This window comes from Ipomoea triloba, chromosome 14, assembly GCF_003576645.1.
Source record: "Ipomoea triloba cultivar NCNSP0323 chromosome 14, ASM357664v1".
In the NCBI taxonomy this organism is placed as follows: domain Eukaryota; kingdom Viridiplantae; phylum Streptophyta; class Magnoliopsida; order Solanales; family Convolvulaceae; genus Ipomoea; species Ipomoea triloba.
Window position 1 is genome coordinate 21,751,951 of NC_044929.1, and position 11,440 is coordinate 21,763,390.

The 11,440-nt window shown below is 34.1% G+C and overlaps 2 protein-coding genes across 4 annotated transcripts; both read right to left on the bottom strand.

Moving 5' to 3' along the window:
• Nucleotides 1–762: 762 nt before the first annotated feature.
• LOC116003587 (cyclin-C1-2-like) lies at nucleotides 763–4,359 on the bottom strand. 3 transcript variants are annotated; one of them, XM_031243486.1, is made up of 9 exons: nucleotides 4,236–4,359; nucleotides 4,021–4,127; nucleotides 3,324–3,363; nucleotides 3,038–3,082; nucleotides 2,695–2,813; nucleotides 2,490–2,604; nucleotides 2,075–2,119; nucleotides 1,793–1,940; nucleotides 763–1,305 (listed from the first exon to the last, which is right to left on the bottom strand). In XM_031243486.1, exons 1-9 carry the CDS (start codon nucleotides 4,265–4,267, stop codon nucleotides 1,204–1,206), a joined length of 753 nt encoding a protein of 250 aa, XP_031099346.1. In that variant the 5' UTR covers nucleotides 4,268–4,359; the 3' UTR covers nucleotides 763–1,203. The 3 variants fall into 3 exon arrangements, with proteins under 3 accessions (XP_031099346.1, XP_031099344.1, XP_031099345.1); XM_031243484.1 differs by having other exon boundaries at nucleotides 2,490–2,813; XM_031243485.1 differs by having other exon boundaries at nucleotides 763–1,409; nucleotides 2,490–2,813.
• Nucleotides 4,360–5,268: 909 nt separating this feature from the next.
• Nucleotides 5,269–8,784, bottom strand: LOC116003513 (cyclin-C1-2-like). The gene is made up of 9 exons (XM_031243404.1): nucleotides 8,685–8,784; nucleotides 8,460–8,566; nucleotides 7,551–7,590; nucleotides 7,278–7,322; nucleotides 6,939–7,057; nucleotides 6,734–6,848; nucleotides 6,517–6,561; nucleotides 5,941–6,088; nucleotides 5,269–5,802 (listed from the first exon to the last, which is right to left on the bottom strand). Exons 1-9 carry the CDS (start codon nucleotides 8,714–8,716, stop codon nucleotides 5,701–5,703), a joined length of 753 nt encoding a protein of 250 aa, XP_031099264.1. The 5' UTR covers nucleotides 8,717–8,784; the 3' UTR covers nucleotides 5,269–5,700.
• Between the last annotated feature and the right edge of the window lie 2,656 nt (nucleotides 8,785–11,440).

The window sequence follows — 11,440 nt, forward strand, 5'->3', positions numbered from 1 at the left end:
CCCCCCCCCCAAAAAAAAGGATGCTCTAGCCTCTAATAGATTCTTGGCCATATAGAGTGGATCATATCAGACTTGTCACTTTGTATGGGTCTCCATCTTTCACCATAAAACTTGTGGCTCAGAGATTTGGAAATATGGGCTTGTTTACTTCAGAATCTGAATGTTCTTTGTTTAAAAATTTTTTTTGGATATGTACATTTTAAATTTAATGAATATAATTTTTAAATTTTAAGTCTAATTAAGATTTTTACATTTTATATCCGAAACACATTCATATCCATTTACAATGAATGTAATCATAGTAATGAATAAATATGTAAGTAAATAATGGTGATAATGAATGTAATCATAGTGATAAATAATTGTAAGTAAATAATGATAATAATGAATGCAATAGTAGTAATGAATAAATATGTAAGTAAATAATAGTAATATATATAACCAAATAGATGATAGAAATTCTATTTTTCATTTAAAAAAACAGTTTTTTAAAGCTTTTCACTTTTCAAGAAAATTGGTAAATGTTTTCAGTATAGAAAATTGTGCTAGTAAACATGTTCTTTTGTTTTTTGATTTCCAATTTTCCAGCTTGAGAAATTTTTTAGTTAGTAAACGGGGCCCTATATTGATTTATGTTTTATGTGAACCTTGGATCAAGACACTGAAAGAAAGCAGGAGATATAACAAGTAAAAAAACAAGTACTTGATGTTTTATGTGAACTTTGGATGTTGGATCAAGACACTGAAAGAAAGCAGGAGATATAACAAGGAAAAAAACAAGTACTTGTAAATTGTAATTCAAGCATACAGAATTACTATCATAATACTAAACCCAACATGCTTCAGTTAGATCACAATTCCAGGAATTTATTGTTTCTCATGTTGGACCACCTATTGGTGCAGGTTCCATCCACTTGGTCAAAATGTTCATTTTTGTTTTCCAGGTTCTCATGAATTACAAATGGGAACAGCATTGCATCTCTCCCTCCCAGACAAAATGCAGTACATCTTACTAGATGAACTTACCAGGCTATATTTCTAGGTGTTATCTCTCAGGAATAGGGGGGATTGTCTTGCTTCTTGTCCTTGTTTGACGTGCAGGATATAGAGGTTCAGCATAGCGCCCTTATTCTTCAACTGCATCTTGTCTCAGACGTGTAGCATGTGACCAGCCACCTGACCAGTGACTTATTGTGGCGCATGTTACTTTCCAACCAGCTTGCTCATTGCAGCGTTTACCCTTTCATCTGTGATCATTTTGTGGCTATCATAAAAATCTAATATCTCCATTGCTATGTTTTTTACCTGTCAAATCATTGGGATTCAGATACAACAGTTAACCATCCTTGTGATTAATAAAAAGAACATCATTTCCCCAATGCCCAGATTAATAGATAGTACCAAGTTACCTGAGGATATAAACAAGATAACATCAGTCAGTTTTACCCTTCCACATTTGACAATACAAAAAGACAGATGATATGCCACATGGCAGATGGCAAGATAGTGACTTCTTAGAGTGGGTTTAAATTTCAAATCAATACAGAGTAATGTATTACCCCAAGTTAATAGGCATACAAGAGGAACAGTGAATTACTACGGTGTGCTTGTGTTATGATACTCTAGAACTGATATCACCTTCTTGGACATGCTCAGACGCAGAGGGCGGGAATGGCAATAGATGATATGCATTGCTTTTTAAATTTGTTGCCTCAATAATTGTTTGATGCATGTTAATTTATCACTGAGATCACACACAAAGATTAGAAGATTTTGTTTGCAGCAGTCATACCACATTCATGTCAGCTCGAAGCTCCTCAAACCAGGAAGTGATTTCCTTGTCTTTCAACACACTTGCAATGTATATGCATGCTAATGCTATCAAGTGTGGTGGGTGTACAAGAATTAGATCCATCTTATATGTATCGTTCACAATTCCCCTGAAAAAAAGTAGTAATATAGAAAAAGACATAGTAAGATATTAATATATTATAGTTTGTCATTATACACGGATATGACATGAAGAAATAACTCAACAGATATTGTAACCACCAGTTGGAGATAAGTCTCTTACCAAGTCAGATGAGTTGCATCATTCATGCCAGCATCCTGAAGTAACCTGACAGTACATGAAAATAAGTTTAGTAATTATGAAATTATCTACCTGGAAGAAATGGATGAAAGCAATATACTAAAGAAACGTAAATTACATTTCCTCTACTTAACTTTCTAAATTAGAATTTGAACAATAATGAATGGGCTGGTTATACCATTCCTTAAATTCATGAACAAGATATTAATATTGTAAATGCATAAGAGCTATTGATTGTGCAACATGTAAAAGCTTTAGAAAGTATTTCTTACCGTGATAGACACCAGTATGGATGGAATAAGATATGAATAAATTCATGAATATATATTAATATTATAACAGCATAAAAGTAATATTGATTCTGCAACATATAAATGCTTTAGGCAGTAATTCTTACTGTGATAGGCACCGGTATGGATGGAATACAACCAAGTAATAATTCAGGGCTTCCAAAACTTTCATTTCCATTTCTAGGATGTCTTTTATTTCATACCTATACTTATCATCTGAATCTGGAGAAATATTATGGCATGTTAGTAGCATATAAGGAGTAGAAAGGGAGAAAAGGTGTAAATTGGGTGTTAGGATATTTAATTGTTTACATAATTTCCTGATGTAAAAAACAAGTAGTCTAGCCTGCACTGTGCACTCTTCTGCTTTTGATGCCAAGTATAAGCAGGCTGGTGCAACCAGACGAGGATCATATTCTGTCATACTTTTTCTGAAAGCAACACAATAGAGTTTACACGGTTAACATAAAGATGCAATTAGTTATGCTTCTAAATCTGAAGCAATGTTAGGATCCTAACAACATGCAAAAAATTTGTAAAGGGTGTTGAGTTGAGTCATAAGAAAACTAAATATCACCAAAAGGAACAAAAAGACAGATTGATAACTCATTAGTTGTTCATCCCATTCCTAAAATGAGAAATTATCAGAATGTACCTGACATAAACACGTCTCATGTATGAAATGGCAGTAGCTACAACCCTGATAATAACAAAAGTGTGAGAAATAGTCAAAAGTTGGATAAAGTGGCAAAGAAAAGTGTTCCCTGCTGGAGTTTTTATTTACCGCAACCCCATATCCAGGACAACACTCTGTGATAAATAATGATAGCTACACACTATTCTGCTGAAAAGGATGTGACTTTTAAGCCAGCCTAGGTGCAAATAGGAGAAGAGTATATCTACAATCCAATCAGCCACATTTTGCAGAAGGAAACACAAACCTTTGCCTTAACGTGACAGTTTGAGCCAATCTTGCAATGTCTGGAAAGAGAGCAAAATGGATATTAGATCGTGTGGATAATGTGAAAGAACAATGTCAATGCTGCAGCTTTTAGAGTAGCTTGTTTCAAATGCATAAAAACCACATTACATATAGATATCATGCTTAGAGAAGTGATAGCATTTACAAAAACAAGAAAAGGCATCAATCCATTTAAGAAACTTTCAACCAAACAGAAGAACATATGTAAAATTTACTATCCTCCAAAACTCCATCAACACTTAGATGCAATCCTATTGGCGATGTTTTATTATCCATAGACAGCAAGTAGGAATAAAGAATGCTAGGTTGGAGCTTTACAACAGGTATTTAATTATTGATTTATTTGTCTTTTGCATTACATCCAAAGGAATAACCGAATAAGGACCTTTCTTACACACAAACCACACAACTGGTCCAGTAACAGGTGACATTCTATTAAAGCAAACTTAAGTTTAATCAAGATACACAACGAGAATACTTATTAAGTTCCCATAAAAATCACAAAAAATTCTGCGATTTTTTTCTCTCAATTTTGGAAAGAAATCTCAGTACATAAATTAGTAGAAAAAAGCTTAGAGAAGCAGATATCTAAACAAACAATCTCACTCCCAACAGATATAGATTACAAACGAAGAAAGGAGAAAAATGAGAGATACAATTGGACATATGGAGCTTGATGAGCTTGCAATCCTCAAGAGTGATGCCTCTCTCCTTATCAAGTGGATGCACAACATTCACCTCTTCAGGATCCAGAAGCTGTTTGCTGGAAATTGAAAGCAATAGAAAAGTTTATGAAATTCAAATTCTACTCGGAAACGCAAAATCAAAACAAACAAATACGGAGACAAAGGGAAAAATGAGTCGAACGTACTAGTGAGATGAGGTCCAGAAATTGGCAGCCATTATTGTGTTGATTAAACTTCGGAAGGAAGAAATAACAGAGCTTGGTGAGTTACGGTAATGGCAATTTCACGTTTCACTCAACCGGAAGAAACTGAATGCTCTAATGGATCCACCGATAAACTCGTTTGGGCTTTCAGTGTTCAAAAAAATTCTGATATGCCCAATTATACTAGGCCCAAAGTATTGTCATTTCATCTCTACTCTAGCAATTTTTTTTTTCTTTTTTTACTCTAGCATTTTTCATTTCCATATTTATACACTGTATTAGGGTATCTCAATAGTGAGGCTTTTACACAATATTTTAAGAAGCCAAGTAGGTGAGAGAAAAATATAAGAGAAAAAAAGAAAAAAAGTTCTAACAATTAAAAAAAAAGGGGAAATCTGTATTTTCATTCTTGGGTCATACCTAACCAAACATGATATTAATAATCATTCCAATTTTACCATACTACCAAACATGCAAATTATTTTCACTAAAATTCATTACCATTACCAAATAGTTGATTCATATTTCGATTCCAATTCACATTCCGAACCAAACATACTCTAAATAGCAATTTTTGACGATTTTGGTTTCTAACTAACCGAAATTGCCAATGGTCCTTAACCTTCGATTGGAAGATATATTGACCCAAGTTTCGAATATACACTATTAAATAGTGACTACCCAGGTTTGCTTCGTCATTAAAAAAAAAAAAAACAAATAATAAAGATATAGGGACAATTGCAATTTACAGTTCTTATTGGTTAAAATATCACTTCAAAGCAAAACCTTCTAAATAGATAAAATTAAAATCTAATTACACTTCGTTGGGATTTCGATCACACTTTTTTTTTTTGGGGGGTTAATTAAGAAGTTCAATTTCACTATTTGTTTGAGGAGATTTATGTGACATGTCAAAACTTTAAGTTGCATTTTTCTTCAAAAGGTGGCAAAGAAGTACTATCATGAATTCATGACTGATGCGATATGATCAAGACACTGATAAAAGGGCAGGAGAGGAACAAAGGAAAAACACAGAATTGAAATTCAAGTTTACAGAATTTCGATCATCATACAACATCCAGCCTGCTTTGGCTAGACAGCAAAGCCTGAAATGGAATCTTTTTTCATGTTGGTGCAGGGACCATCCAATTTATCAAAATGTCCTTTTTTTCCCCTCCAGATTCTCACACATTACAATTATGAACAATACATTACTGCATCTCTAATTTCCAGACAAATCCTGTACATCTTACTAGATGAATTTACCTACTATATTTCAGCTCATTATCTCGTGGGCGGAGAGGGGTCATCTCCCTTCTTGTCCTCGTTTGACTAGCAGGAAGTACGGGTTCAGCATCTTATTCCTCAACTGAATATATTGTTCTCTGTCGCGTACCGTGTTATCAGCCACTCGACATCGCCAGTGATTTGCTGGTGATGGGGCATGTTACTTTCCAGCCAGCTTGCTCATTGCAGCATTTACTCTTTCTTCCGTGATCATCTTGTGGCTGTCATAAAAATCTAATATTTCCATTGCTATGTTTTTTACCTGTCGCATCATTGATATACAGATAGATAAGATGACGTGCATCAGTTTTATGATTTGTTTCCTAAATAATTGTTTGATGCATGTTAATTACTATGCGTATTGCACACGAAGGTTAAAAGATTTAGTTTGCGGGCATACCACATTCATGTCAGCCCGAAGCTCCTCAAACCAGGAAGTAGTTTCCTTCTCTTTCAACACACTTGCTATGTATATGCATGCTAATGCTATCAAGTGCGGTGGATGTATTAGAATTAGATCCATCTTATATGTATCATTCACAATTCCCCTGAAAAAGTAGCAATACACGAAAAGACATTAAGACCATGTTTGGTAAATGGCTATTAGCTTATTGGGTTAGAAGGTATAATTAATTGATAATATTAGCTGATTGTAGAAAAGTGTTTTGGTAAATTAGCTGTTAGCTGATAGCTATTTGGTATAATTTCTTTTCTCAAAAGGCTAATTGAAAATGTTGCTTTGGGTAGCCTTTTGAAATTTAGTATTTTAGAGTTACAAAAAGCTTATTAATCAAACATTTATATTGATTTTTAACCAAGTCAAACAACTAATAATGGTCAAATAAGCCAAAATTAGCTGATAGGCTAATTATTTACCAAACAGGGCCTAAATATTACAGTTCGTCAACGCACAGATATGGCTTAAAGAAATAAGTCAAAAGCTACTGTAGCCTGCAGTAGAGAATAAGTCCCTTACCAAGTCAGTTGCGTTGTATCACTCATGCCAGCATCCTGAAGCAACCTGACAGTACAAGAAAATAAGTGAACTACTAATTAAAAAATGGATGAATCAATATAGTAAAGAAACTTTAGAATTTGAATAATAATACCATTCCATAAATTCATGACCAATATATAAATCATATGAAAGTTATATTGATTGTGCAACATATAAAAGCCTAAGTAATTCTTACTGTGATAGAGACCGGTATGGGTGGAATACAACCAAGTAATAGTTCAGGGCTTCCAAAACTTTCATTTCCATTTCTAGAATGTCCTTTATTTCATATCTATACTTATCATCTGAATCTGAAAAAATAAAATGGCATGTTAGTACCATATAAGGAGTATAAAGGGACAAAAAGTGTAAATTGAATGCTAGGATATTTAATTGTTTACATAATTTCTTGATATAAAATACAAGGTGTCTAGCCTGCACTGTGCTCTCTTCTGCTTTTGATGCCAAGTATAAGCAGGCTGGAGCAACCAGACGAGGATCGTATTCTGTCATACTTTTTCTGAAAGCAACAAAAGAGAGTTTACACAGTTATACTTCAAAAATTAAGCAAAGTTAGGATCCTACAACATTATACAACTTTTTAACAGGATTTTGTGTTGAATCATAAAAATCCAAATATAACCAACAGGAACAAGAAAACGGATTGATCAACTTAATGAAAGAGAATAAATCACCCGTTGTTCATCCCACCCCTAAACTAAGAAATGACTGTAATATACCTGACATAAACTCGTCTCATGTAGGAAATGGCAGTAGCTACAACCCTGATAACAACCGACATGTTAGAAACTGCCAAAAAATGGATAAAATGGCAAATCAAAGTGTTTTTTCCTAGAGTTATTATTCACAACAACCCCAGATCCAGGAGAACACTCTGTCTCAAATAATGGTAGGTACATACTAGATTTGACTTTTTAGCCATACTAGGTGCAGAAATGAGAATATTGTATCTACTATCCAATCAGCCACATTTATCAGAAGGAAACACAAACCTTTGCCTTACTTTGACATTTTGAGCCAATCTTGCAATATCTGGAAAGTGAGCAAAATGGATGTTAGAACATATGGCAGAATGAAAACAATGTGTCAACACAGCAGGTTTTAGTGTATAGCTTGTTTCAAATGCAAGAAAAAGGCATCAATTCATTTAAGAAACCTGCAAGCAATGAGAAGAAAGATGTGACATTTTGTTTAAACAGATATATCCTAGATTAGTCCGTTAAGAGCATACATACCAGAAGACTATTCACGGTTTTTAAGACTGAAATTGCCACATGGAAGAGAGAGAAGATTGAGGTTCATCTGCAATTAAAGGTTTTTGGAACAGTATTTTGCGCAAAAAGAGAAAAGGCAGCATGAGAGGCTGTGCGTGTTTCGCGCACAGCAAAGCCCAGCCGGGCGCATGCACTGCACACGCCCACTGGCGCGTAACAGCTCACCTTTTTTTTTTTAAAAAAATGTCATATAGTGGCTGAGATAGAACAGGTTTGATTTATTGATTTATGTCTTTTGCAAAATGCAAAACATCCATTGGAAATGAAGGGCCTTTATTACACAGAAACCACACAAAACAGAAGAAATTCTACTTAAGCAAATCCCTTGGAGTAAATAATAATTTATTCACAATCTAATAAGAAGAAAATTTTAACATCAATTAACAAAGAGCATATTCCTTCACTGAATTTAAGCTTCACGCATAAGTTTAATCAGCATACATAACAATAATACTTATATTCGCTTTAAAATCACCACCAAAAAAATTAATAAACCTCTTTCTTTTTTTTCTTTTTTTTCTTTTTTTTTCTATTTTGCAACGAAATTTCAATACATAAATTAGTATAAGAGGGAGATATATAAATAAACAATCTACAAATCAAGGAAGAACTGAAGAAGAGAGATACAGTTGGACATATGGAGCTTGATGAGCTTGCAGTCCTCGAGAGTGATGCCTCTGTCCTTATCAAGCTGCTGCACAACATCCACCTCTTCAGGATCCAGAAGCCGCTTGCTGGAATTTGAAACCAACGGAAAAAAATTACGAAATTCAGATCAAATTATAAGCAGAAAAACATGATCAAAACAAACAAATACACACAAATAAAAAAGGAAACACGAATCAAGCTTACCAGTGAGATGAGGTCCAGAAATTGGCAGCCATGATTTCGGTTGGCGAGAATTCAGAAGATGGAAGACTCGGCGAGTTACAGTAGTGGAAATTTCACTCAGTCGCAGACTACGAAGGTGAAATAGAAATTGATTCGCCGAAATGGATCCCATCAGTTCTGATCTTGTTTGGGCTTTCAGACAATCAAAAACAATTCTGATAGCCCAAGCAATTAGGATTGGAAATACTATTACTCTCAAAAAAAAAATACTATTGGGCTTGGGCTTCATTCGTGGCTCGACCCAAATATCAAAGGAATATCACACTTTGGTCTCTCTAGTCTCTAATGTTTACTACTCCGTATTACGCAATTTAGTTTCTTATTATCACTCTTTATTGTTAAAAGTTCTGCCTACTCTAACTCTATTTTCTGAGATGATAACACCTTTTTCTTTTGAGTACTACTGACTCTGTTATAATGTAGTATCTGTTCATAACTACTTTTTCAACCTACTGAAGTACAAAGAAACAGCAGCGTCTCTACTGAGGCTTGAAATCCAAACCCACCCCCTTCCACATGGAGTGCAATCAGGTGCCACTAGACCACAAGGTCATTGGCAGAGATAATAATACCTTGATTGCAGTATTATACGACAAGATAATAATAAATATGACAATATTGCGAAGCACCTTGTGCTCAAATGGCATGTAGTGACTCTGAGAGATCATGAGATCAAGTCTCAGTGAAGTCAAATTGACTATTCGTGCATGAGTTCAACTGTACATGAATTTAAATATAAAAAGAGACTGAAATTTCATAACACTCCCTCTAGCCATTATAGACTCATACTCATGTCTTGTTAAAATATGTGAAAATTTAACTCAACAACCCCATAAAGGAACAAAATAACTAATTGGTACGTTTCCATGTGGTGAATTATTATTACAATTATTGAACTAAAGATAACACATTTAATTGATGAATGGGTCCTCCTCAGCAGTGAAGGATGGTGGTGAGAGGGAAGATTAGATGTTTTGATAAGTGAAAATGGATGGTGATGAAAGGGAAGATTTTGGAGAGTGTATATATATATATATATATATATATATATATAATTCTAATCATATGAGAACGACTTTTCATGAGAACTTGTAGACAAATTCAAATCATTGATCTGCAAGATTTGATGGATGAGAAATCAAGTAAAAAATAAGCATGATCATTTCATAAATATTATATTACAAAATTTTAAATTGAACGGGATCATTTTAATAAAATGAGATTGATCGTGGTCTATAAACTTCATCACAATATTGTGTTGCCTCAAATCCTCAATGGTCACTTCATGTCCTCAATGTGATGTCCAGTCTGTGGTACAAGCTTGAAATGCAATATGCCATGGGACCTGCATCATGTACAGAACGACAAATCTAAAAAAAATAATGTTATTGGTGATAAGAAAAATGATATACTTTTAGAAAAGTTAAAACGGTAATCTTCCTATATTAATAACAGTTAATTGAGACTTGGTTTCGACTTTTTTTTTTAAGGTTACTCTAAATTGTCCTTTAGTAATGTAGGGTATCACGTTGTGATAACGATAATATTGAGTAGTGATGATGATATAAGTTGTTATAACATTTGGTTCAAACCCAGTTTTGGAATGTACATTATTACAAAAAGAGACATAAACAAGTTGGTTCATCATGATCGAGCTGTCGAGCAGTCAAAGGAGATTGGAACAAGACCAATCTTAAGGCATGTAAGGACTAAGGAGTCTAATAATAACAATAACCCGGCTACATCAATCATAGGATAACAAAGGTGTTAAGTATGTTTATATGTTGCTAAAAGGTGATAATTGTTGAAGAGTGATGGAGCTGAAGTTCATCTATCCATTGTCTCTATATATGATCGGTTCTAATTCTGAATTGCCAGTTCACGATTATGAAAAATGATAAATTGGAACCAAAACTTTTTTTAGAAAAGTTTCAGTTTCGGTTTGAACTTCCCGTTCAATTTCTTCTTCTTCTTTTTTTTGGGTAAATTCTATTCTTTATTTTTAAAAAGTCTAAATTCAACAATTAATTTTTTTTTCCAGCTCAGAACTACCAGTTCAATTTTTTTTTTTGGTAAATTCTATTCTTTATTTTTAAAAAGTCTAAATTCAACAATTATTTTTTTCCTAGCGTTTTCACGTCGGATACATGGCTCGTCTTCTAGTTGAATTCTAGGCACCTCAATATCTAAAACTAAGGATCGAACCCTTTATGTTTGGTTAAAGATGGGAGAGTCTTTCCACTCAACCACACCCTCTAGGTTTTTTACCCTTATTCTTGAAAAAGAATCGTGGATCTTAAATACAAAATTTTCTTAGTTAGTTCTTACTGAATTTTAACCCACTTATTTATTTGGATTAGAGATTGTACTAGATACAATAAAGATCAGATAAATAAATAAACAAACAAAAAAGAGGAAGAACCAGGCACACAACAATTATTTATGCAATTCGGAGCTAAAACTCTTACGTCTGCGGGACAACTCACGTCAGCCAAATTCACTACATGATTACAGGGGTTGGTAATAATTCATAACCATACAACCTATGGTACTAGCCAATTACTCCAACACAATCTTCATCATTTACTTTGTTGGGTACATGCAAGCCGAGTTCTTTAAGCAACCAAAATCCAATAATACATCCAACATAATGTTGAAACACTGTTTTAACAACCCCCCCCCCCCCCCCCCCCCCCCCCCCCCCCCCCCCCCCCCCC

Bases quoted from the DNA above. Each gene is read 5' to 3' on its own strand.
- LOC116003513 (XM_031243404.1), bottom strand. From the start codon at position 8,716: ATGGCTGCCAATTTCTGGACCTCATCTCACTG. The intron at 7,058-7,277 runs GTATATTACAGT...TGTTGCTTTCAG, and splicing joins ATGAGACGAGTTTATGTCAG to AAAAAGTATGACAGAATACG. The intron at 5,803-5,940 runs GTATGCCCGCAA...ATGATGCGACAG, and splicing joins TTCGGGCTGACATGAATGTG to GTAAAAAACATAGCAATGGA.
- LOC116003587 (XM_031243484.1), bottom strand. From the start codon at position 4,267: ATGGCTGCCAATTTCTGGACCTCATCTCACTA. The intron at 3,364-4,020 runs GTATCTCTCATT...CTCTCTTTCCAG, and splicing joins CAAGCTCCATATGTCCAATT to ACATTGCAAGATTGGCTCAA. The intron at 2,120-2,489 runs GTAAGAATTACT...ATGTACTGTCAG, and splicing joins CCATACCGGTGCCTATCACA to GTTACTTCAGGATGCTGGCA.